Source organism: Thunnus albacares, chromosome 11, assembly GCF_914725855.1.
Source record: "Thunnus albacares chromosome 11, fThuAlb1.1, whole genome shotgun sequence".
Classification (NCBI taxonomy): Eukaryota; Metazoa; Chordata; class Actinopteri; order Scombriformes; family Scombridae; genus Thunnus; species Thunnus albacares.
Window position 1 is genome coordinate 14,342,717 of NC_058116.1, and position 26,110 is coordinate 14,368,826.

General features: G+C 39.3%; 3 protein-coding genes and 1 long non-coding RNA gene across 10 annotated transcripts in view; 3 read left to right on the forward strand and 1 right to left on the reverse strand.

Annotated features, from left to right (window-relative positions):
- Positions 1 to 16,588, reverse strand: part of LOC122992343 (ATP-binding cassette sub-family C member 4-like) — a 36,950-nt gene extending 20,362 nt beyond the window's left edge. The window contains exons 1-19 of one of the 5 annotated variants that reach the window (XM_044366111.1): positions 15,702 to 16,588; positions 14,526 to 14,636; positions 11,718 to 11,838; positions 11,365 to 11,589; positions 11,158 to 11,247; positions 10,879 to 11,042; positions 10,645 to 10,770; positions 10,050 to 10,299; positions 9,844 to 9,951; positions 9,513 to 9,602; positions 8,507 to 8,698; positions 8,264 to 8,358; positions 8,091 to 8,177; positions 7,915 to 8,011; positions 6,344 to 6,574; positions 5,986 to 6,117; positions 5,767 to 5,804; positions 5,386 to 5,480; positions 4,817 to 4,963 (exon numbers count right to left, since the gene is read on the reverse strand). In XM_044366111.1, the coding sequence (XP_044222046.1) occupies positions 4,817 to 4,963; positions 5,386 to 5,480; positions 5,767 to 5,804; positions 5,986 to 6,117; positions 6,344 to 6,574; positions 7,915 to 8,011; positions 8,091 to 8,177; positions 8,264 to 8,358; positions 8,507 to 8,698; positions 9,513 to 9,602; positions 9,844 to 9,951; positions 10,050 to 10,299; positions 10,645 to 10,770; positions 10,879 to 11,042; positions 11,158 to 11,247; positions 11,365 to 11,589; positions 11,718 to 11,838; positions 14,526 to 14,636; positions 15,702 to 15,775 (2,473 nt within the window). In that variant the 5' untranslated portion in view covers positions 15,776 to 16,588. Of the gene's footprint in view, positions 1 to 4,816; positions 4,964 to 5,385; positions 5,481 to 5,766; positions 5,805 to 5,985; positions 6,118 to 6,343; positions 6,575 to 7,914; positions 8,012 to 8,090; positions 8,178 to 8,263; positions 8,359 to 8,506; positions 8,699 to 9,512; positions 9,603 to 9,843; positions 9,952 to 10,049; positions 10,300 to 10,644; positions 10,771 to 10,878; positions 11,043 to 11,157; positions 11,248 to 11,364; positions 11,590 to 11,717; positions 11,839 to 14,525; positions 14,637 to 15,701 lie in introns of those variants that run through there. The other 4 variants (XM_044366112.1, XM_044366113.1, XM_044366114.1 and 1 more) reach the window with 4 other exon arrangements.
- On the forward strand, positions 8,670 to 10,193 carry LOC122992344. Its single transcript, XR_006406026.1, has 4 exons — positions 8,670 to 8,824; positions 9,521 to 9,660; positions 9,906 to 9,995; positions 10,102 to 10,193. It is a non-coding gene; the product is annotated as an uncharacterized LOC122992344 (long non-coding RNA).
- Positions 16,589 to 18,386: 1,798 nt separating the features above from the next.
- LOC122991696 (claudin-10-like) lies at positions 18,387 to 23,514 on the forward strand. Of its 3 annotated transcripts, none has more exons than XM_044364907.1 (5): positions 18,387 to 18,751; positions 22,047 to 22,208; positions 22,297 to 22,378; positions 22,473 to 22,577; positions 22,697 to 23,513. In XM_044364907.1, exons 1-5 carry the CDS (start codon positions 18,538 to 18,540, stop codon positions 22,851 to 22,853), a joined length of 720 nt encoding a protein of 239 aa, XP_044220842.1. In that variant the 5' UTR covers positions 18,387 to 18,537; the 3' UTR covers positions 22,854 to 23,513. The 3 variants fall into 3 exon arrangements, with proteins under 3 accessions (XP_044220842.1, XP_044220844.1, XP_044220843.1); XM_044364908.1 differs by lacking the exon at positions 18,387 to 18,751 and adding an exon at positions 18,776 to 21,398 and having other exon boundaries at positions 22,697 to 23,514; XM_044364909.1 differs by lacking the exon at positions 22,047 to 22,208 and having other exon boundaries at positions 22,697 to 23,514.
- A 525-nt stretch (positions 23,515 to 24,039) lies between these two features.
- On the forward strand, positions 24,040 to 25,721 carry LOC122991642 (claudin-10). Its single transcript, XM_044364802.1, has 5 exons — positions 24,040 to 24,271; positions 24,740 to 24,901; positions 25,026 to 25,113; positions 25,296 to 25,403; positions 25,493 to 25,721. Exons 1-5 carry the CDS (start codon positions 24,040 to 24,042, stop codon positions 25,689 to 25,691), a joined length of 789 nt encoding a protein of 262 aa, XP_044220737.1. The 3' UTR covers positions 25,692 to 25,721.
- Positions 25,722 to 26,110: the final 389 nt, after the last annotated feature.

Here is a 26,110-nt window from a genome sequence, read left to right on the forward strand (position 1 = left end):
CAGCACTGCCACTGGTATAACTGAGCTAAAGTTTAAAAAAAAAAAAAAACAAACAAGATGTGGATATGCTATGTGTAGTCTACAGTGTTTTTTTTCCCCTGTCAACGCGCCTCCAAAATGGTGTCATAATGTTTCATTCGATACTTAAGCAACCCATTGTCTTTCACTGTGACACATCACTATGCAAACAAAAATATCTGAGGAGAATATAAATAAAGCAGCGCTCGCCTATTTTGGGTTCAACCCCTGATAAAGTGAAACTAACTGCTCAAGCATGCAGATGAGTTTATCTAGGCTCACAGAATAGGCCGTGAAACAAGGTGGGACTTGGTAAGGGACCGAGGAAGGGAACGGTTGAGCGGCACGTTGGCAGAATGTAGCGGTATGCCACTCTGGAGGCGTGGTGGAGCTATGGCACCACTGACCTAAAAGTTGCCTCCCAGTCAGTCCTACGGAGGAGGGCCCTGTAATCACCTCTCTCCACGGCCGTAAGCAGCTTACAGCTTTATCCAAAATGCCGCTCCCGCCTAAAAACATGCATGCAGACGAGGCCGGGCTCCCCATAACAGCCATTGCATAAACCCAGCCAGAGCATTATTCCCCGCAACAACCCAGCAATGCTCCAAATCAGTACTGATTCAAAGTCAAGTGGCGTAAGCATGTTGTACACTTGGAGGCAGACTAATCTTATTCACAGTGTGAGTGCCCCTTTAGCATACAGACATCCCGAGGGGAGGGTTCAAGCAAGGGGGTAGAGCTGCTACTATGCTAGTGTAGAATCTCGCTGCTTTAGTCTGGGAGTAGGGGGAGCACTTGTCAAACTGTGTTTGTGGAAGATCCAATAATATTTTATGTAATTTTACTGTCTAAGCCATAGATGACCCAAATTCATGTAAAACCTGACAAACAATGCCAATAAGAAAAGGATAGGTTTCTCCTGGTTACATCATACCATGGTTAGAGGGTGTTAGAGCAGAGAACATCAGTCAGCTATCAGCTGTTTGACAAGCGGCTCAGTTAACAGAGAGTTTCAGAGGGGATGAAGTAAAGACCCTTCTCCATCCCGCGCAGACTATAGAGAGGATACATTACACTAATGCAGTTACACAAAGACATTCACTGCATGGAAATGCCTATGAGGTAAGATCGGCCGTGGGACAATGGCTTCAATCACTATGGGTGGTTGTCAACAATATCACCTATTGTGTAGAGAAGGGTATAGACGTTTCAGGATATCAGCAGCATTAGTATCAAACAATTTCTCATGGTTTAAGACTCCAGGGGTGATTTGCACCACTTTTCAGGCTCAGGAAATATCAAGCCCTCCCAACTAAGGTGGCCCCTTAGGTGGAGATATTAGGTGAGCAGGGCCCCCAATCAGACTTAAAGAAGTGGAACAGTGGGGTCCGGCTAGAGCAGGGCGTGTGGCAAATCGCTGTTCCCTGTAAACATCAAGATAAGGGGACGACTCAGAGCCGCTCCATGTGTGGGCCCCAGTGCAGTTGGAGGGGCCTTTCAGAGAGGCAAGTGCGATAATGAAGGAATACTGGGGAGGGGGCTGCCAAGGCTGGAGGTGGCACAGCTCACCTGCACTTCCATGAAGGGCCCAGGGGCCTGGGGCAGCCTCCCACCGCCGGCGCCTTGCTGCCAATACTAATACATTCTAAATCCATTCTCTTCGCTCACACCGCCAGGCTCCTGCAATCTCCTCTCCTTCCCTTTCATGCAATTAAATAGTGGAAGTGCAGAGCGAGGGGGAGCTCTATCAGCCACACTGCACACACACACACGGCTCCATCTCCACATTCAATTTACACACTTCGATATCATCATCCTCTCTGCAGTACTTCCTCCACTTTGCTCTTAACACTCTTGCATCCCAGACCTGAAATACAGACATTAAAAACATTGCTTCTGTAGACACAATTAGAATCTCACATCACTGACTACAGAAGATCTTATGTTCCTTGCGTCAACAGCAACTGAGTGACACCCAGCACCGAGATGGCCCGCAATGCTGATGTAAAAAAGGGGACGGCACGCACGTGTATGTGTGTGTGTGTGTGTGTGTTGACTGAAACTCCACTCCTCGACTGTGCTGATGAGCTGAGGCCCTGGCCTGCAGTCTCTGAGGGGATTAACCCACTCAATGACACTAAATTACAGGGATCAACATCAGCTCAACATATCCACCACTGTGTGTGCTGCTCTAACTGGATCACATTTGGATGAACAGCTGTAATAAGACTGCACTTATTGCTAAAATGGAGCAACATGATATACCGAGTTATAAAAATTCATGCGATGGAGGAAAAAGCTGCCCGCATTGTTATCGACATCATCTGTGTATCTTAAAACGTATCAAACGGTTATTGTTCCAAAATATAAAGGTTTTAATCAGCAAAAGCACTAACTTGGAAATCAACTATCTCCGCACAGTACAAAAGATAACACAGACACAGATTCAAATGGCGCGGAAGCATTCAGTGTCTGATACAGAGGAGCTACAATGCCTCTCCATCAATCATAATTCACCACTGCTGTACTGCATTGTTACAAACCACATTCACAGTGTAACAAATAAGACCTTTGTGCAGTGACGCTTGAAATGGTAACCTTTAACTCTGAGGACGGCTATCAAACCCTGCGCCTGTTCAGCAACAAGCGCACCTATCACTTACACGTGTAAACAGTTGTCAAATCCTTAACAACACATAAGCACGCAGTTATAAATGCATAAATCATACTCGTGGTGAGACAGTGGTGGCAGTGGAAGCAGCTGTGGCAGAAGTGGCAGCTATTGTATTGCGGTGGAGGGAAAAAAAAAAAATTCTTAGACAGAAGAAAAACATCAAAAAAAAGAGAGAAAAACTGGCAGAGTTGTCAACAGCTGTCTTTGTTTTGGTCTTTTCTGTTTCACTCAAGTGATGAGGTGAAGAGAAATCCTAAGAATTGTAAATAAGTGGAACTTTTTTTTATATTGTATACATTTAAAAAGGTCATGTTCATGCTTAACCTACTGCTGATTGGACAAAGGACAAAAAAACACACTCTCGGGGACAGTTGTCTATAAATCCAGTCAGACACACACAGTGTTGTTTGCCAGCCTGAAGGCCGAGCTGTAATGACTGGACTGGTCATACAATGGTTACTGATAGCAGCACAACAGCAATCAGATAGCAGTGTCTGTTAAGCCTCTCCTTTGCTGCGCTATTAAACAGATTATTACATTATTCAAAGAGTTTGTTCTCCTCCTGTGCCTAGATTACCAAGCAAGGCACACCCAGATAAGCTGTCAGGTACGTCCAATACGCCACACAAGAGCAGCAGAAAAAACAAAAGCCAAAGATAAATAAGACCTGTGGTGTTTGCTCCAAACACAGCTTTGCAAAGGAAAGCTTTGTCGCTACACCCACCTCTAATGCCAGGAGAAACCGCAAGCTCCTGAACACCCTCAAATCATATTTAGACTTGTGTTACCAGCTTATTATGACTCATTATACAGATACAAGTTTCCCTCTTGTTCCGAATTCCCACCCGAGCTGATTGTGTTGTACATGCATGTCACTATGAAGAGATTAGGCTGAGTAATTATCTGCTGACAGGTGAACAATGCTCCAGAAAAATTAAAGTTATCAAAGTGAGCCACTTGACAGTTGACTTTGGGTATGAATGACAGATTGCAGTGACATTACTTTACCTAATTAAAAGAGGTCTATAATTAATGACATAAACTCACGGAGACAAAATAACAACAAGAGTAAAACGTTTTGCAAATGATTTAAACAAATTTTGAATTACACTTTCGGTTTCATTGGTTGCTATTTGAAACGCAGGTGCAAAACACGCTTGAAGAAAAGCCAGCAGCCCTCCCTGAGTAAAGTCAGACTTACTTGAAGTGTTTGTTCACTTTTAAGATCATTTCCATCTGCTCACCCAATTGACCCAGCAGCTACAACCTACAAAGCTAATGAAATAATCTAAGATTTCTGATACAGCGCACAAGACAAATACTTCTGTGTTGACACAACACTACAGTCCAAACACAACACTGTCAAGGATCTAGTGCAAACAGAATTTATTCAAGATGATTGTTTGCTTTTTTTGTTCTGGCTGACAATAAAAAGATAGCACCTTCCTTAATCATTTTTAAATACATTATGGCTAAATATGAGGTCATATCACAGGGTTTTTTGACTCATTTGGCCTATTGGTTGCACAGGATTTGCTTCCCAGCAACGGCTTTAAAGATACTGGTTCATTTACAGTCTGATCTTGAACACCATAAACTGAATAAACTAACTTAGCTATCTTTAAGCTTGCAAAGCTAAATTTAGTCTTTTTATATTATAGTTCATATTAGATCCTCCAATTAATATTTGTAAGTTATTCATTCTATTCATGCACAAATTAAATAAACATTTCAATATGGTTGTTATGTAAAAACAATGTGTAAAAAATATTTTAAAATTTTTATATGAAACATTTTAACATTTTAAAACTTTAAATTTTATATTATACGAAACCAGACAGCAATGACAAAATATGGAGTTTAAGGGCAAGCATAAGGATGTTTGTAAAGTGGATAGAAGCAAGTAAGTAGCAGTCTGCTCTCTAGTGGTGAGATGTTAGAACAATAACTTTTGCAGCAAGTTCCACTGGGTCTTAAAATCTAATAATCATCTCATTATTCCTGTGTAACCTTGACCATGCTGTAAATAAGCTGCACATTTACAATTATAATGCTGTCTATCATATTTTCTGCAATATTATCTATTATTCAAATAAGAACTTGATGTGGAGGTAAGCCACTTACCAATTGAATTGACATCGAAAAAGTGTACCGGGGTCCTGAGGATGGCATTAAACATGCGGTTGTGTAAGGTCTGAGCTGAGCTCACCAGGACATTAAAGAAGACCAAGCTGCGAACGAAGCCAAACACAACTGAAGTGGTTGTTAAACCTGACAAAAGCACAGAAAAAAAAATCCATCAGCACACTACAATGCTATTCTCATGCCTATTCCAAGGACAGCATTTAAGGTTATGAAGCATGTTGTATGACAGGGAAAAAATAGTATATTCCACTTAAGTTTTTCCTTCAATTATGTATTTTTTTTTTGTCTTGAATGCCGATCTATAACTCTGAATACAAAGCCTGACAGAGTCAAGAGGCTTGGAGTCACAAGGAGACAATCAGAGCAATCCAACAGCAGACAACAAGAAAAGCACTGCTATCTCTCTGTACAGCTGAGGCCCATGTACACATACGCTGGGCCTTGGCCTTGGGCCACAGCCAAAGAACTGTGGATCTGTTCATTGAATGGCTGCCATATTCAGAGCCTCAACAGTACACAAAAAGCAATGTGCGCTCAGTGAGCTTCACCTGCGTAAACACCTAGGTACAGGTCAAGGTCCAGCTGCTGAGGGAAGCTGCCATTGAGGTGCTCTGTCACATTGATGTGCTTCTGTTCAGAGGCCCTGCAAGTCAGCCACAAAAGAACCAAAAATCCACAAGGACACATAAACACAACAAAGAAAGAAAGCTTCAAGATGAAGGGACTATACAAAACACATTCCTCCTATCCTGAAGCACAAGGTCAGCTTCAACAAATGACAGATAATGCCAAGAAAAACAGTTTGGTTCAGTCATCTTCTATAAAATCATCATTTTCAGTCTGTCAGTTTGGATAAAAAAAACATGTTATTCTCATTTTCTTACAAGTATTCATTATTTTCACAGCATGTAAAATAAACAAAATCTCACCAGCAAGCAAGCCACCAGTCCTGCAGAACAAATGTAACCTGAACAAACATGAAAACAAGCAGACAAAAAAAACCCATTATTATTTTTTAGAAATGAATCATTAAAAGACAGCTAAGAATAAACACATAACAAAATGATTTATTTTGACTATCAATTATAATGTTTTGTATCTTTCCAAATATGATAGAAAACACACATTAATTGAGGAAATTAACTCACATGTGCTATGAGATTGAGTAAAATAAGGACCAAGAGGACCAGGAAGTTAGCGCCTGCTCTAAAATATCTCACATACATATGCAGGCCGACATTTCCCTCTGAGCGGCTTTCCTCCTCTGTAGGTTGCACTACCTACAGATAGACACTAGTGTCAATGCCAGTCATCCAGCAACACCTTCAGATCAGGCTGTAATGAGCAGCACAGAAATGCTGAGTACCTTCTGCCCTCTAGTGGCTGCTAAAAACACTACAAGCTTTTACCCACTTAGAAATTGCTATGCACATCTACTTAAAGCTTGATGAAAACTGCTTTGTACCACTTAGATTCGAGATTTGAGTATGTTTCAAATACACCTACCACTGCGAGTGGCTCGGTTCCCTCAATCAAAGAGTATCGAGAAGAGGACAGGGAGGACATGGACGACATGGAGTTGTCAGAGAGTGTATGGGGACAGCGGGAGACAGTCCCAGGGATGGGAGTCGTGCCCTGCCTCTCCTCCTCCTGACCCTCGTCCTCCTTCAGCAGGGAGGTGAGGTCTAATCCAGAGCGCTGCAACTCACTGTAGGTCCCCTGTGCCACCACCTGACCCTGACAATGACAGGACAGAGATAAAGTAACATCACATACAAATAGTCATGGAAAATTCCAGCATCTGTAGATGACATACAGACAAACATGTCAATATTGCACATGTGAAAGACATAAGTTATGGTCTCTACAGTTGTTTCAGCTCTAACTTTTAAACTGTTACAGAGAGGAAAATCCCTCAAATGTGTTTTCTAAGTCATTGAATGATACCCTAATTGAGGAGAAGAGGACAACATTGTGGAATCATCAGTCACTGTTCATACACAAGAAATATTCAAGTTAAAGTAATGAACTGATGTCATATTTATGGATATTATAAACAAGTCAATTATTATTTATTTACTGATCTTTTCTGTGGTAAAACTCAATAACATTAATTGTTCTATTATCTCACTGAATAAAATGAATGTGTTGTTTGAAAAGAATTCCTCATGGTGACAAACAATTACTCATTGTTAAATTTTACAACCTGCAGATAGATGGTATGGTGGAGGAGCTGTTCTCTTTAACCCCATTTGTAATGGCAGCAAGAGTTTTGTTTTTTGTTTGTTTGTTTGTTTTTTTGAGTAAAAAGGTTTTAAACAATACCGGCCCAGCACCACACGGCAGACAGATAAAGTTAGCAACCAGCAGGTGAAGGAAGGCAAACATCTAGAGAGCCAAACACCCTAATATTAAGTCAGAGAAGGCTGAACCAGAACTAAAAGACCAGTGAATACTGTTCCAATATGATGATAATGAGCTGAAAATGTAAGGACTATCACAAATTGTGTATTAGAAATAACAACCAACTGTCAGCTTGTTCCTGAGTCCTTCTGACACCAATTGGCTAAAAATCACTCAGTAATTTGTTGGTAAAGCTTTAACAAATACCAGGTAGGAAACTACTCTATCACAGCAATAATCGTAGGTCATTCACTGCTGGTTAGCATGACTCTGCATGTCTTACATACAAAACAGAGTAGTTCTGACCAATAGATGAGCAGAAGGCAGGCGCTCTGTTTTTATGCTTCTTTTTGCTATGTAACTGGGTCACCGTTTCGAATCCTCTGAATCAAAGTGAATCCTGATTGGCGACAGCTGCTATTCTCAGGTAACTTTTTAAAGCAACCTTTAAGTCTGCAATTGAGTGATTGGTACTCAAAAAATACAAGAAGGTATTGCTTTAAGAAAACTTATTGAGCCAAAAATGCAAAGGAATTAAAAACACATGATGCTATTGTTCAAGGCAGTGACTAACAATGCAAATGTAATTATACACCATATAAGAATAGATGTTATTAGAATTAGATGCCATATTATGTATTGCATATGATTAAACACAGAAAATAAATACACACCTGCTTTAAGACAACAATTTGATCTGCAGCCTTCAGATACTGTAGTTGGTGAGTAACCAGGATACGAGGCTTCTTCCTCAAAAGTCCACAAATACACCTGTGGAAAAAGAATATGAGCTAACATAATACCATCAATATAAATATTAGAAGTCAATAACAATAGATAACTGACTTACTCTTCAAAGAGGTGTCTGCCCACTTCAGCATCCACAGCACTGAGTGGGTCGTCCAGCAAGTAAATGTCTGCATCCTGATACACTGCTCTAAAAAATACACACATACAGTATGGAGGTTATCTCTGGCACTGACACATAAAGAAAAATATGAATGGCTTTGTTATTCTACACACCTGGCTAAGCTGACCCTTGCCTTCTGTCCTCCACTGAGGTTGGACCCTCTGTCCCCGACCATTGCAAGGTCACCACCTGGCAACAGCTCCATGTCCTGAACAGGGTCAAAATGCAACCCTTACCAGTCTCTCACATTTACACTGCACTTACTACAAGCTAGATGTCCTAAAACTTTGCTCATAACTGGACTACACAGTCTAAGGATACTAGGCAGCAGGGCATGTGATAATTAAGATTCTCACTCTCTTGAGGGCGCAGGCTCTCAGAACTCTATCATACTTCTGGGGGTTGAGCTCTTTGCCAAAAAGGATGTTGCTTCGAATCGTACCGGGTAAAATCCAGGGTTGCTGAGAAGTGTAGATCAACTCTCCTTTGACCTTGACCACACCACTTTCCTGACTCAGCTCGCCCAGGATGGCACTGAGGAGTGAGGACTGACATGCACAAACACAGAACAAAAATCAAGATTTAAAGAAAAAAAAAATTACATTTTGAGAAATGAACTTATTCGCTTTCTTTCTGAAAGTAAGATGAGAAGATATCGCTCTCATGCCTGTGAGGTAAGTACAGAACCAAGCCAGGAGCCAGGTGGCAATTAGCTTAGCTTACCATAAAGACTGTTGTTCACCAAGAAGTAGTTACAGCCCATAACTCCTCATAAAACCACTAATTATCATTTCTATTTGTGTACAGATTAAACTAACAAGTTACAACATGTTATTTAGTAACCTTTAACAATAGGCATATTTTCTAACTTTGGAAAGACCCAGGCTAATTCACCCCTGTTTCCAGTATTTATGCTAAGTTAAGCTAATCGGCTAATCGTTCTTAGCAAGAAAGCGAATAGACCAAGTATTCATTTATGGAGAGATTTCAACTTTGAATCTAATGACTTTATTACAGTTAAACATTTATGGGGGAACTTTATTTCTGTCTTTCTTTCTTTCTTTCTTTCTTTCTTTCCTTTGCCTGTTGGCTTTTAGCACTGCTAATGCTATGATTTGGGTGAATCTTGGTACTTCCTACCCGCCAAAATATTTCTCTATTGTGTCAGTTAAATTGATGGCTTCAATCAGTTTTCAATGACATTTTAAATCCTTGCAGCTGCTGGTAATAAAGTAAAACCTGAGCACTGATGCTACACTATACTGCTATAACTATAAATACTGCTCGTTGTAAAAACAACTTATTATAATATATTATTAACTAATTAGAGTTACTTATCATGCCATCAGTAATAGACCTAACCTTCCCAGCTCCAACAGGTCCGATTACTGCCAGCAACTGCTCTGAGCTCACTGTGAAAGACACATTCTGCAAAGTTGGAGCCTCTAGCATCTGTAAGCAAAAGAAAAAGTAAATGAACTGAAGCAACACCACAGGTAGCAAATATGCAGTAAGTCGGGTTTATTTATACACCTCAAAATCACAAGGTTTTTTTTCCCAGAGGCTTCACAATCTGTACAGCATATGATACTCTCTGTGCTTAAAGCCTCAAGGGATTCTGATAAGGACCATTGCATGTGACCTATGCATGCTTAAAATAAAAGGAGAGACGTGTTCCCAAAATAATTCTCACCTTATCCCAGTAGCATATTAAATCCTGAATCTTCACCATACAGTCTCTCTTGTCTGCCACAGGAAGCCCCAGATGCTGCGAAGCAACTTCATCCAGAAGAAGAAAATTCTAAAAAGAAGAATCACACTCAAAAATATCAGTTTCCATAGATGGTAATTGAGATACACACTGTATTTGAACACGGCCTCTGTCTGTGGTGTATTCACTTTTATCCTTCGGATGCTGATGAGAGACTCAGAGACCTTCTCTATGGCACAGGGAAAGAAGAGCGTGATGGTGAGTCTGACTGCCCCGTAGAGAGACATAGCCATAAATACTCTGCTAGCAGTCAACTTGTTCCCCATCAGCACGTAGACACAGACGGTGACGAAGATGATGATCTTGCTGGCCACAAAGAAAGATGCCATGTTCAGGCCACGCAGGTAAGAGCTTTTCATTATCTTGGAGATTTCCATTCTGTACAATAACAAAACATGGTGTCAGTAAATGCAGTTTCACATACATTTACAGGACCATTTATTTGTTTATGTTTGTTAATTAGCAGGATATTTTAAAACTTGTTAACAGATTTTGGTGAAACTTGGTAGAAAGAAAGCAAATTTTTGGTGCAGATACAGAATTTTTTAAAACATTTCTTAGCACTGTACTACAAAACATTTTTGAATATTTTAGCTACTTTCTCTTTAACTTCAGTATTTACCTGTATGAAAATAATCTGGCACAACAGAATAACTTTATCACACTCTTGTATGACGACCATACAATCCCACAATAAGTAGATATGAGGAGGAATTGATCTACCTTCTGACCTCATCCACCAGTGCAGCGAAAGGCTTCTCCCAACCATACATCTTTATAACACGGATCCCAGAAATGACTTCATTCATTGTGCGTATTCTGTCATCAGTCAAGATTGCTGTTTCAGCCCTAAAACAGCAGACACACATTGCAGCAATGATATCAGTGCAAGGCAGGACAGAGATTTTTCACACAACTGTTGACTACATTTGATAAATCTGGCTTATGACTGCAAACCTGAGAGTAGAGAACAAGCGTCCAAACATGGTCTGTATTGGCATCAGGATGAAGAAGACAGCCATTCCCGCAAGGCATGATGGGCCAATCGCATACATCAACAAAATTATCACAGTTGCTGCTTGTAAGGGGCCAATCCACAAAAAGTGCAAGTATAACGTTACCTGTAAGAAAATGATGAAGAACAATATAGGCTATTAGTAAAGTCAGCTTTATGAATAAGTGAGATGTAAAATATACATTTAATATAAATATATATAGCTACTTTCAGAAAATTACCTCATCAAATCTGTTGACATCATTGGATAAGAGGTTCACAATTTGTCCTGTGGTAGTTTTTGTCAATGCTGTGTTGTTGAGACAGAGAGCCTTTGCAAAGCAAAGTTAAATCAAGTTAACCCGAAAGGTCTACTGGAATATGCTCAATAATATCATACACACCACAAGAATGTTTACACAGTACATAGATGTGTCCTAATGACTGACCTTACGATAGATCATGTGGCACATGGCCACACGAATCTTCATGCCTGCTCTTTGGACATGGTAGAAATAGAGATGATGAAGGACAGCAAGGCTGATGGTTGACAGGGAGATGCCTGCAGCACAGCTGTAGGCCTCATAGACTGCAGCTGTGTTTGTGGTGTCATAACTCTCGAAGTATTCAATTAGTTTGCCAAGTAGCAATGGCTGAATGACTTTGATAACTTCCTGATAGAAAATGGGATGTAAAACAGAGAGGTGGGTGTTCTTAATTGTGCTTAAAAAATGTAATTCCCAAATGCAGCATTGCTCGATGTACAGTAGATGTGTAATTTCACAGTGTGGCTCCACTGTACCTCTATAAAGATGTATATTCCAATGAGTAAGTATGATCTCCAATAACACTGTATAAGAACTTTGGTAAGTTTGGGTTGGCGCAGATCTTTTGCTGCCAGCTGAACTTCTCGGTTCCAGTACCTTTGAAAAGCATAAGGAAGTGAAAAGGAAAGGCCTCATAAGCCCCTGGTGACTAATTAAGCAATGCAACACACAATAATACACTGTTGGGAATTCCTAAGAAACTAAATAGAGAGAGCATACCAGAGGCACTGCATCATAACGACAAATTAATCACAAAGATCTCTCCATTTTTGGCTTTTGCATTTACTGAATATGAATTATAAAGTAAGAGCTTGGCTTTGTGGCTTAGCTCTCTCTTCTGCACAATAGTTTAATACAAAACCAACATAACTGCAGCTGTTGATTGTAAGTGTCTGTGTGTGTTATCAATCCTCATGTTACCTTTCATAACACCTACAGTAACAATACTCCTCCATTTTGGGCCATTGATCAGTCATCAACTGGATGATACAGGCTTCAGACCCCAGCTATGGCTTAATATGTTGTTCATAAAAATCACAAACCGGTGTGGGACTAATGTATATCTGTGTTACTGTCCAGTATTGACATTGAATGAGCATGTCTTCATGTCAAGAAAGCAACCTGTGAGGCCCTGTTCACACCTGGCATTAAAATACATCTTGGGTTATCCAATCACAAGTGAACAGCTCTAAGTACAGGTGTGAATGCACCCAAGACACATTGTGGACGGATTGAGATCCGATTGCTCAGACCACATTTGCAGGTGGTCTGGGCCGCATATGGCCACATTCTTTTAGCAATGTGTATGCAATGGGTCCTAGGCCACAATGAAGGACCGCTTATTCAACTGACGTCCTATGTTTAAGCGGAAGTACATACTCATTTGCGCGACAACGGCAAGGTACATATGACAGTGTTGTGTAGTTGTCCCTGTCTGTCTCTCCTCTGCTCTGCTCTGTGTGTGTGTGTAGGGGCTGAATCCCACCCTCGGTGAAACACAGAGAGCAGAGGAGAGAAACCTAGCGCAACCATAAATGACAACAAAACACAGTAGTGGCTGTTTATTTATGTTATTTACCTAATTTATGTGCACTTATGTGCATCATATCATTTCAGCTCAGTGTGAGAGTCTCTACTGCGTTTTGCTGTCATTTATGGTCGTGCTAGGTTTCTCTCCTCTCCTCTGCTCTCTGTGTTTCACCGAGAGCGGGGCTCAGCCCGTCTACACACACACGGATCAGAGCAGAGGAGAGAGAGACAGTGACAGCTATACTTGTTACACTACTGTAAGTGCAATAAAAGCTCCGCAAGTAAAAAGCCGATAAGAATAATTTATTAATGTAACACCCTGCCTGATTTCCATTTGGGCTGAAGAGTTTTCATTTTGCCCACACACCAAGGTCTTTGCAAACTTCTACTTCTTCTTTTAATTGCTGGCAAACAAGGCATGGAAAGTGCATTGCTGCCTCCCAGCCTTCCAGCTAGTTTTTCCCAGTGGTCACTCTTGGTATTGCAGTGAAAAATACCCCAGTGGCCCAAAAAGCATTTTTCCCATAGACCACCATCATAAAAAGGACATCTGTAAAACTGTTGACAGGACACCTCCAATTGTAAACAAGGTTAATTATGACCTTCTATTATGAATTTTAGATCCATAGATGTTTTATATTTTAAAAACTTTCTCCAGGCCAAGAAAATTAAAAATCCATAATTTCATCACAATGTAAAGTCTGTGGGCCGAGCAAGAATTCGTGGGTGGGGCCAGTGGGGAAACACCACTGCACATATTTAATGGACCACACAACATGGAAGCAAACCCGGAAGCTAGAAACTTTTTTTGGTGTATGCGCCAGCTGAGCAATTCTTATTGTTTATTATTTTCGGTCAGGTATCCAGCTCTTATAATACATCTATGATTTGGAGATGCATTCTAATGCCAGGTGTGAACTGACATACTTAGAGCTGTCCACTTGTGATTGGATCACCAAAGACACATGTCAATGTCAGGTGTGAACAGGGCTTGAGCTCTCAAGTCAAAGGGCTCCTAAAAGTGGCACCCCCAACTAGTAATGGGATCGGTGTTGGGGAGAAGCCTGCTCTCATATGAGACTTTCATAAGTACTTTCTATATATAGGTGGGCTCACCTCCAAGCACAATGCCAACTCTGATGTCAAACTCCCTCAAGGGGGGCAGTTTGGCCACTTTATAGGGGATTTACAGGCTGAGAGGTGCCAGGTGGTGGGGGGAGGGACATTCATGAGTCCCTGGTTGGCTCATGAAACATTTTGGATTTTCTCCCAGTGGAGAGTGAGGTAATTTTAATATGACTAAGCTATTATGAGAGCAAGGTCCAACTGTTGTTATATGCATCAATATACAAATATACAAGAAACAGCAGGTAAGAACCAAGAAAACACTGGATAGATGGAGAGGAGGTGGACCCACCCAGAAGGTGGTTTTGTCTGCACGTTTAAACACCTAAGAAACAGCTGTGAACACTAATCAAGCTCAGGTGGTCTTAAGGCCTGACCAGAGTTGACTGTCAGTCTGATAGTGCTCAACTTTGATAATAAACAATGAATACACATTTCTGTAAATTATATAACAGACAACTCTGGCATCTGAATTCAAGACTATCTATAAGCTACTTAAGAATAATCACCATAATGATCCATTTTACAGTATAGTTTAGGAAAAGGAAAAATTGATGTTCCTAAAATACTGGCAATAAATATAAGAATGATTGAACTCAGTTAATAAAAGACATAATTCAGCGCCTTACCACTGCAGCTCCTCCCCAAGACTATCAGATGCATCTTCTGGCAGAACCTTGTACATGTCATCTTCTTGCAACTTCCTCTTGTACCCAATTCTGAACAAGGGATTTAGCCAACTAGAGATAAAGTACAAGTAGGTGTAAACAAACATGGGGAGTAACATGTGCAAGTCAATTGACTAATTGATTAATCGGCTATTTGATGCAGCTCTAAATGTTTGATTGTTTAGTTTACCACATTGAAATATATTAAATGAGTTAACATCATAGCATATTGCTAATGCCATGGAAGTATCTACTATTTCCAAATTGACAACTTTTCAGAAACTACAAAAAAACGTGTTTTCACATGATGATCTGAAAGCATGAAAATCCCTACTGAGGGAGACAGAAGAGTGTGAAAGTAATCAGTATTACTTAAATACTTCAATTGTACCACAGAATTTAAGTGAAATAGGCCATTCTGTGGAAGAGTTGTTTACCTTTCTTACTGTAGCACATTTTATATTGTTTCATTTCATTTAAGTACAAGTTTGGATACTTTCACTTGTAGTCGAGCACTAATCTCATTTGCTAATTACTCTGCACAACTCTTCCTGTTTTATTACTACACTACAGTACTGGAATAAAAACTGTATTCACCTATTATGCTCCTCAGAGGTGCAATAAGCTTCAGGACTCATTTTAAGATTCTGTTGAATTATGTTCTATATAATGAATGGTCTTGTTTTTCTTAATTGTGACTGCTTTGTCCCTATGCAATGTACTTATTTTACTGTCTTTTTCTTTGTGGGGGTTTTCTTTGTGTTTTGTCATTTCTTTGTATTGTGTCAAGTCATTTGTCTTGTGTTTGTGTTATATTTATGCTTTGTATATGTTTTATATTGTTGTTTTAGTTGTGTATTTGCAATCTATCTATCTATCTATCTATCTATCTATCTATCTATCTATCTATCTATCTATCTATACCTCTGCTCCCTGTTCTATATAATAAATGTATGCCAAAAAAGCCTCAGCTCTCTCTTCCATGTGACATCCTGAAGTTTATGTTTATGCATGAATGGGTGCTCAGCAGCTACCTGCTATCACATCCAGGGACTGTCTGTCTTGAGTGGCCACAAACTGTCACACAAGAGAGCTCTCTATTCAATTAATGTCAAACACGGCTGTCGGTTTTCTTACCAGAAGAAAATCTTGGAGAGGAGATTAGCTGTAGCCGACGGATTATCCTTCGTCTCCTTCCGCAGAGGTTCCATACCCCCCAACAGTAAAAGCAACCTGAAGACTTTCTCTGCAGGCTTTGTGACAGAAGGATGTCGATAAAAGACTTACAGAGCAGGACTCACTGAAAGAACAGCTGCTGTAAACTCAAGTGTCTGTCAATATCACACCTTCCGACATTCAGGTCAGTCAGGATTACTACAGGAGACCGTCAACCGGCCGGTTTGGCTGTCAGGTGAGCGGAGCGTGGCGTAACCCCGCCCACTGCCTGGTGATTGGCTGATAGAAGTTCTGCTCCTCCTTCTTCTTCTTTGGTTTTACTGGCGGACTACAAGCCAACATTAAAGGTGCATGCCGCCACCTACTGTATCATGACGCTCCATACCTCCATAATCCCAACCTTCATCCTCACTCCTAAAAATCATGATTGTTTCATTCACGACATAGTTGTTTGTAGTTTCTCACCCAACCAATTACTATTTCCAGAAACTGTCATGTGAACTCAGTTACAAAAGTTACAATTCCACACTGTACAAGCACTCATTATGCAGAATAGACTCTTTCACGGTGTTTTATATGATGATAATGTATTGTACTAAACTATACAGCCTATTATATATGCATATAATTGGGTCATCATGTCTTTCTTTGGTTATTTGTATGTTCACAAAAGAAAAAGAGATAACAGCCAATGTAAGAGTGAGATGTCAAACTGTTAAAATTTGATCTATTCTCTCAATAAAAAAACTGGATTAAAGCCAATAGGCTACATTTAATTTATAGCTTAATGAACCAACAAAGACTGCATTATTTTCATTCCGCACCCCCTCATGTGTTAGTATATACAACTCATGATTGTTGGTCACTTGCTGTATAATTATTATATGTGTTTCAATAAAGTTTATTGGAAAAAAAGAGCTCTATCCTTTTAAAATGTAACAAAGCATCAGCAGAATTATACAAATTTCACCATCAAACCTTGTTTTATAACCGTCTGGTCTGAGATTTTTCTCCCTTTTATAAACTTTTCACTTGTGGAGCAATAGTGATCTCTTTACCAGTACAGGCTGTTTTTTTATCCTGTGAACAATTTATGGTCAATTATAGTCCCCATCCACTCAAAATTGTGTTTTGCTTCTTTTTGCTTCAGTTGAATGTTCAAGCTTCACTGTACAGAATGATGTGTGTGCAGAGTTTGACACAAGAAGGCTGTTTTCACATTCGTCTGCTGGAGGGGGAAAGTTTCTCTGAGCTCACCTTAAATCTCAGTTACAGGCGTGTACCTACAAGCAGGATTTGTGACATCACAACTAGGAGCCAATCATAGTCTAATATGCATGTGATGTGGAAACAGCAGGAGCAGCAGGAGACATCTTGTGACTAGCAGTATTTTTTGATTCATAGAGTCTGAATTTATCAACGAGGAAGAAGGAGTAGATGTCATTCTAAGAAGTCTGAACTAGTTAACTGAACTTTTTGTAAAAAAAAAAAATGTGTTAATATGTCTTCAAATATGTCTGGAGGGGATCTTTAAGATTTATTCCTCAGGGCTTCATACAGTTAGTTAAATGTCACCTTCATATGTACACATGTTAATATTCAACAGAATTCAAGCCACAGAGGAAAATGTAACACATGTCTGTTTATTTTTCAAAGAAAGAATAAAGGGACACCTACAGGAGAGCTCTTTCCCACCATCTACCTGGATACTGTATTTCTGCAGGAAGGCTTGGCATGGCTTGCCTCATATTGTATCTCAAATTAAAGTATAGCCTAAAATAAAGTGAAGAAACCCTAATTAAAACACAATTGTAAATTGTGAAATTTACACCTGTTCCAGCACCATTTTTGGTCAAATACACTGAAACCCACTTCCACTTGTTTTGTACCACTAAGCAAATTGTACAGTTTTGGTGTATTTTTCTTATTCCGCCATAAAAATGCAACAAAAAGTCAACAACTAATTGCAAACCAAATTTGAAATTAGACCTCTGCTCCCTGTTTGATTTAGTTTCAGTAACGATTTCCAATAGAGCTTTTATAAAGGTTCACATTACAGATGGGAAGGTAAGAGCTGATAAAAATGACAATCAATGAACAGAATTTGAAGCGACCCTCCTACAATCACCTCAGTCATTGGTGGAGGATATTGGGGAGAGATATATGACTTGACCTTTGTTAAAAGAGTAGCTTATGTGGCTACATGAAGTCATAAGGGTAAACATTTGTTGTTTCCCATTATTATTTCCATTTAACGTGTTCATCTGCAAGATTTAAAGTACAAAATGTTTTGCCAGTTTTGAAAGTTAGTCAGTCAGATGATTCATTATTGATTCTACCATCTCTTTTCTTTTCTATTTTTGAAGGAAACAGACACTCTCTTCACACTGTCAGGGGGCAGAAAGCATGTGTGTGCAGAAATGGATGAACTAGTAAATGGACTTTGTCACGTTCCCTCTTGTTTGAAGGATTACTGATTACTCTCTTTATTATTTTTTATGTTAATATGATACTTGGCCTTATTTTTAGACTAAAACAAGTACACACAAAGGGAATATTTTCAAACATGGTTTGACAAATTTTAATAACTAACTGCCAGCTTAGACTCCCTTTTACTATTTCACTTTCAGACTCCTCTGTCCATCCCTCTGCACATGAGATGCAAACAAGATGTCCTGTCTGTAAATCATCTCAGTGAAACACATGTCACAGTGTAATTTGCCTGCCTGGGGCAATTTTATTTCGTCTCCTTTTCCTAAATCTGCTAAAAGACTGCATACATATCTTAACCCACCAAATGTCAGGCTTGCAGATTTTGGCTTTTCTCAGCGGCCTAGCAGGGCTGGGTGCCACGATCGGTGCAACAGTGTCCCACGAATGGCGGACCACCAGCCGGGCATCCTCAGTCATCACAGCCACCTGGGTGCTCCAGGGTCTGTGGACCAACTGTGCTGGGAATGCCATTGGAGCTCTGCACTGCAGACCACATCATACTATCCTTAAGCTGGAAGGTAAGCAGCTCAGTGTCTAACAGCTGCCAGAAACACTATCTGCATGCTCTTGCACTACTACCACTGTAACTGCATGGCGCATTTGTGTCTTTCATGGTGAAATACTGAGTAAATTATATTGGCATTGCATCTAGTGTATGAAGAGAATGTACTAACTTATGGCAGGGTATTGTTGGTGCTTTATGAAATGTCCTTAATGTGTAACAGCACAGAATAACTTAAACATTTATCAACACAGATGGTTCGGAAAACATGCACTGACATATAAGAAGAATCAGTTTGCTGCTCCAAACTGTCATCAAAACTCAAACTTAACAGGATAAACTCTTATGAATGGACATGAAACTTTATTACAAGTTACCACCTTCACACTGTGTTAAATTCATTATGTTAAGCGGTCCTTGAAATTACTATGGAAAATTATTAAAAAAGTAAAATATTACTAAGGAACTAATTTTCAAGTGATCTGTTCTGGAAAGAAATCTTTACTCAAAGCTTGTCATTAAGTATCTCTCATAGAGGAAAGTCTTTCAGCGTATTTGTCAACTTGTCAGTGAAAGACTTGGTTTATCTCTGTTTTTAAAATGAACCTGATTGTGGAGTCTTATACAATATCACTGTTCACATATCAAATTACACCTAATCTGTTATCTTTTACTAAAATCATCGCTGATATAATCACAAATTGAGACACTGGACAAATCACTTGTTACCCTGTTTCAGATTTCTGACAACTAAAAATATAGTTTCACACTGAAAAAAAGAAATGACTAAATAATGAAAGCAATTGATGATATATTGGTTTCTGCTCCCGATTATGGAACACATGTTAGCTGTGGCAAATGTGTAATCCTTTGAGGGAAATATCAAACTAAGTATGTGTGAGTCAGAGAAGCCTCTGTAAGAGCCGAGAAAGCAAAGACATATTGTAGGTCATGTGAGCCAGCAGGGGAGAAAATACACAAATCAAAATTAAATTATGATATTCAGTAAAAACCCTTTTACACCCATATTTTATATTACAATCACAGTATTTACTCAGTATTGAAAGATTTATGTTCTTTTTGTCTATTTAGGATCTATAGGTTCTTTTTCCCCAGCAATACTGTTTTATCCATGTATTGACTATATCTTTATTTGTTTATCATATTCATTCACAAATTATATGTTTTCAACCTAAACAGTTACAAGTAACAAAGTGCTTTAAGACTCCGTGCTCCATCTGAGGGTGGCAGTAGTGTCTTTATCTACATGTACATCCACCAGATGGGGCTCTAATTCAGATTATGAAAGCTTGATGAATTCCTAATTAGGTGTGATTTCCCTGATGTTTGCTACTCGCTGTGATATCCAGAATATTTTTTATTTTCTCCTTTCATGAAGTAATAAACATATTTCTTTGCGATGTAGCCTCCTGAGACATCGGGGTGGGTGACATGCTGTCAATAAGTTATCTACATCTTGCACAAGGAAGCTCAAACACTCACTTGTATTAATCATATGAGTCAGTGCAAGGTGACAGGTAGAAGGTGACACATTCACTGTATCCTCTCTCAAATATCTGTTTCTGGAGTCAGGTTTCTAGACTCACAAATAAATCCTGAGACACAATTTAAATAGAAATGTACACAGACTAGAGAAACGGACATGACCACCAAAACAATAAATGCTGCTTTTGTGAAGCTTGATGTTCATTTTTTTGTTGAGACTGTCCATACTAAATGCATTGCCACATAATATAATGTATGATGAATTGTCAGGGTTTTTTTTAACCCCTTTTTTATTTACAGTGATAAAGTGGTTGTAACTATCAGTATGCATGAATTGTCAGTTTAACCTAACCTGGAGTGACAACATTAACTCATTACAGGTTAATACATTAATAATTTAACACTTTAAGACCACTGCAGTGCTTTTTTAAGTGTCTTCAATGCAAAAATTTTACTTTCAATTAAGTATTTTTCCAATGTGGTATCATTATTATTACTTATTAATCAAATGGATTTGTTACTCACAAAATACACACACACAAACTCACTCACAGCTATAAATATATCATTCGTGTGCACAGTTGCTTCCTTTAATTCTAAACGTCATTACTGACGTCATTGGCCCACTTTCTACATCCAGGACCTTCAATCCCCTCATCATCTATGACTGTGAGTCACAGTGACGTGTAGTAGGTGAGGGGTTGGAAGACGCTGTAATAGACCACTGGCCACTTGCTGATTTTTAGGGCTAAACTCCTCCCTACAGAATATAACAGTCCACAACACATTAACTATCAATCACAACCTATCCATTGAACTTACTAGTGCGGAGCCTTTTCAACAAGCTTTACTAGCCAGGGAAGCGTTAATCAAATTTAGGTCCCCACCAACTTAATTAGCAGCCACAGCAGTGTGGAGGAGTCTTCTCCGTAGCAGTGACAACAGCATGTTTCAGGAGATCCTGGCCTTTATTTTAACCACTTCGGGATGGGTGCTGGTATCTTCCACCTTGCCGACGGACTATTGGAAGGTGTCTTCACTTGATGGAACAGTCATCACCACGGCCACATACTGGTCCAACCTGTGGAAGACCTGTGTGACAGATTCAACAGGAGTCTCCAACTGCAAAGACTTTCCCTCACTGTTGGCATTGGATGGTCTGCTCTTCTTTTTCCTTCTTGTTGGATGCTTGTTTTCTTTCTCTACCTTTGACTGTGAATGTTTCTTGACCTTTTTAATGCTGTTGTTTGATCATGTTGACTTGACTTGATAAATGTTTCTTCAGGCTATTTTGTTTTTATGTTTACACTGTCACAGATTCACCCTCATCCTTCGTCCTGGTGCCTTATTTTAAATTTGTTGGAAAAAACAAATTAAAGCCATCTCTAGTCAGGACTAATAGATACCCTAAAGCCTAATGCAAGTCTCCAGGGAACAACTCATTTACCCTCCAAATATGTCAATGTTTAGCCCTAGTTGTCGGAGCTTGAAGGCTATAAATGAGATTTACTTGGAACCTCAGGCAGTTTCTACCACGGCTGACTAGTCTCAGGGGTTAACTTCCAAGGTAATATTTGCCTCAAAAACACATCTGAATGAGAAGTTTCATACCAAGGCAGTCATTACCTCGCCACGAGGAACCTAAAAACGATTATGGTCACTTGTGACAAATTGTATTTCATGCTTTATGTGTAAATTTGTCACAAGGTCAAAATCTTGTTGACCTTGCAGTGTGCAGATGTGAGAGTGAAACACTTTTTTGATGACATTTAATTAGACCTCTATATGATTTCTGTTTTTTCCAGGTTACATCCAAGCTTGCAGGGGATTGATGATTGCAGCTGTCTGTCTGGGGTTTTTTGGCACTATATGTGCCCTTATTGGGATGAAATGCACCAAAATTGGAGGAAGTGACAAAAACAAAGCCGGGATTGCCTGCTTTGCTGGTGTAAATTTCATTCTTAGTGGTAAGTATAGTGAGCCTGTAGAATCATCTGTGTAATAGCATTTTCTGTTGCTCTAAATTGATGACGGCCTTTTTCTTGCTTTTTTCAGGCCTCTGCTCGCTTTCAGCATGTTCCCTCTACGCGCACCGGATAACATCAGAGTTTTTCGATCCGATGTATATCGCACAGAAGTAAGAAGCATGTTTAAACTGTAGAGTCAGAACTGTTTAATGTGACTCAACCAATTAAAACACAATACCATTAAATACTGCTCTTTGTCTCCAGGTATGAGCTGGGAGCCGCGCTCTTCATCGGCTGGGCAGGTTCTATCCTCTGTATTCTGGGAGGCAGCATGCTCTGTCTCTCCATTGCAGACTCTTTTAGCAAAAGGTTTGTATGAGTAACACATACTATGTTTACGTTATACAGAGGACCTACTGTATGTATCAGTTTTGTTGAGAGGTGGTTTGATTTGTGAGGATGAATCTGTGAATTCTGTCTCTTTACAGCAACAGTCAGGCAAAATATATCTACAAAGGCGCTGCGTCACATTCTCATATCTCCTCCTACCCGAGAGGGCATGCAAAGCCTGTCAACCACAGGCCGCCTCCAGACTACAGCAACTCCTCCAGGGTGCAGCACTTTGATAAGAATGTATATGTGTAAGGGATGTGAATATTAAAAACTTTAAGTCGATGCCACTGGTGCAAATGTCATAAAAGATATACTATAAACTAAAAGATACAGCACACTGTATGAAACTTGGTGGTTTCTGTCTAACACCAGGGGAATTTGGTGATATTGATTTTTGACTCACCATGTATTAAGTTTAATCTTTACATGTTTCTTCTGGGGGTACACATTTACAAAATGATATAGTTTACTTCCTGATTTGGGGATTTTATACTTTCCTCCGTTCTACATATTAAACAGCAGAATCAACAACATTTGGTTCACAATGTGTCTTTTTCTGAAGTTTTTTTTTTTGCATAATTTTCTCCTTTTGTATCTGTATGTGGAAATTTTACTAATAATTGTGTAATATTTTGCAAGACATATATTGGTTGTACAGTTTTAACTGTAAGTAACCTGCACATGTTGTTAATCTGTAATGACGATATATTTAAAACTGTGTCAAACACAGATGTTCTTGTTTTCCATGATATAACCATTAACTATGATTTTGTAACATACAGACTTGAAGAACACTGGGAGTAGTACAACGTGTAGAACATGATATGTAATCTCACTTCCTTTAAAAGTAGAAGTAGAGTATATGAGAGGAAATAAAAACAAATAAAAATAAGAAGAAGATTCTGTTTTTTGTATTTCTTGTTTTGTCTGCAGATGATGTCATATTTGATCCTGTGGCAGGTCGGAAGAGGGCAGCAGTTTTACAGTTTTTATTATACTTTCTTGTAAAGAACTTTTAAGTCAACTTTATCACTTTATTGGAACATTTTCCTGATATTAAGTTAGTTGTCAAAAAATTATTTAACATTAATGTTATGCCATTGATAGCATTATTGCTGTAAAGTGGATACACAAATGATGTAAAAGTTCATATCATGGAAAAAGTAGCTAGAAGTGGTGTGAAATATCTCAAGTGGGTGACACGTTCCTGAACGTTTACAGTAAACATCTCATACAATGGCACAGAGCCCTCATCAACACTAATGGCACATGGCACACACACACACTGTCATCCTGTCCACCCTCTGAAATGACACAAGAAACGCCTCATCATCCTGCCGACCACTGAGTAGACACCAAGTGTTAGTTCACTGTTTTGCACTCCTACCACTACACTAGACTACATGAGCAGATCTGGTTTAATTTACTGATTTCCGAAATGGAGAAACGTTTGATTCAAATATCTGGCTTTTTGATCTCATCACTGGGATGGCTGTTTGTGCTGTGCACCATGGCCATGGACTACTGGAGGATCACCCAGTTAGGAGGCCAAGGAGGATCCTTCATCATCAAGGTGGCCTGGTACTGGTCTAACCTCTGGAAGGACTGTTTCACCGATTCTACAGCAGTGACAAACTGTAGAGACTTCCCGGTGCTCTGGAGTGTCACCCGTAAGTGCTCAGCAGTGTACATGTTTTATATATCTCAGCAATGATGTTTTAAGTGCTGCCACTCTGCATGAATAGAAAGATTTGCAATCCTGTAGTTCAATGCTTAACCTGGGTGTAGAGTACTCGTAAAGATGGTGCACACAATTAAATGGACACTTTAAAAGGTTAAATGTCTTTGTGTTTTTGTGTTGGATTGGAATATACTGTAAGCTGTAAAAAATATTTTATCACCACAGCCTCAACAAACTACCTCTTTGATAGAGACTAATTATTATAAGCTTTGCAAAGATAGTATTTACTGCAGGGCTTTTTAATTGGACTGCATTTTTGGACAAGTGAATAAAAGGACTTTCCAAAGAGCATATGATTTGTTTCATACTCACGTCCGCCTCTTTTCATTCTGAGAGAAATTGAACTTTTTCTAAATCCATTTTCATTTTTTGCTTGAACTGTTTGTGTTTCTCACAGCTTTCATCCAGGGAGTGCGAGGATTGCTCATGTGTGGGTTAACTCTGGGATTCTTTGGTGTGGTATTATGCTTTATTGGAATGGAGTGCACTTACATCGGTGGAGCAGATAGAACCAAAGACAAACTGCTTTTTGCAGGAGCAGTGTTTCATTTTGCTGGCGGTGCGTATAGAACACACACACACACACACACACACACACACTAACACATCGTGTTTGTCTCTGTAAATGACAGAAATGTTTTGCCCTCATTATTTCTTGGTATCAACGAAACCTCTGCACACAGGTGTGTCAGATATTTCTGGATACTGCTTATACATCAACAGGATCGCCAGAACATCCTTTGCTCCCAGTGTAGGACCAGGAGTCTTACGGTACAGTTTGTCACACTGAATCAGATCTCCTTTAAGTTGAAATTCTATCAATTTCCAACTCAAATTTACTACATTTACTGCACTGCAGAGCTCCACTGATGCCAAAATTTGATGTATTGTATTTGATGTATAGTGTTACAATGCATAATGCCTTTTTAAAATCACATTTTAACTGATTCCAGGTATGACCTAGGACCTCCCATATTTCTTGGATTGGTGGGATGTTTCTTCATCCTTTTAGGAGCGGTGTTTTATGCTGTGACAGTCTACCGAGTAATCTGCCCTGAAAGGTATTCTAATTCATCTAGTATTTCCATCCCTTTCCCTATGTTCGCTGAGGTCAATGCATTATTAACTTTGGCAATGTTTGGTCTTACAGTAAAGTGGTATATGACTATGGAGGAGGCACATACATGGCCCCTCGCTCCAGAGGAAGAACCCTGTACACCGGATACTACAGACCATCCAGGCAGTATGGATCTTATTATATAGACTCAGGAAGATCCAGCAGCTCCAAGATCTCAAAGCTTTCTCAGACAACGCCGGATAAAATCTCAGAAAGAGATGCATTTGTGTAGTAGCTCAAATATCTTTTTTTATATGTAATTTTATTTTAATACAAAAAAATCAACATAGCTTATACTGCAAACAGGATAACAGTTCATAAACTGTATAAAACATATTGTCTTGTGTTTACTCTTCACTTGTTAAATTTGTGTGTACAGTAAATGTGATTTAACCAAAGCATGTATTACAATTAAGAATGTATCTGAAGTATGTTAATATATATATATATATAAAACTTTGTATGAATTTTATAACGAGCATTGTGAGTCTCTTTCCAATTAATTATTTCATTGGTGATATTTTGAATTACTTATTACTGTAACTCATGACTGCCCTCATAATTTTGCACCAGCTTATCCTCAATTCAGATCTTACACACAAAGTGTATCATTCTTCTGTCATTATCGTTAATGTGTAACAACAAAAGAGT

What these genes read in the sequence shown, in the direction of transcription:
- LOC122991696 (XM_044364907.1), top strand. Translation starts at nt 18,538, where the DNA reads ATGTCAGGCTTGCAGATTTTGGCTTTTCTCAGCGGCCTAGCAGGGCTG. An exon ending in TACTATCCTTAAGCTGGAAG is followed by an intron (nt 18,752 to 22,046) that starts GTAAGCAGCTCA and finishes TGTTTTTTCCAG; the next exon opens with GTTACATCCAAGCTTGCAGG. An exon ending in TGTAAATTTCATTCTTAGTG is followed by an intron (nt 22,209 to 22,296) that starts GTAAGTATAGTG and finishes TGCTTTTTTCAG; the next exon opens with GCCTCTGCTCGCTTTCAGCA.
- LOC122991642 (XM_044364802.1), top strand. Translation starts at nt 24,040, where the DNA reads ATGGAGAAACGTTTGATTCAAATATCTGGCTTTTTGATCTCATCACTG. An exon ending in AGTGTTTCATTTTGCTGGCG is followed by an intron (nt 24,902 to 25,025) that starts GTGCGTATAGAA and finishes CTCTGCACACAG; the next exon opens with GTGTGTCAGATATTTCTGGA. An exon ending in GTAGGACCAGGAGTCTTACG is followed by an intron (nt 25,114 to 25,295) that starts GTACAGTTTGTC and finishes AACTGATTCCAG; the next exon opens with GTATGACCTAGGACCTCCCA.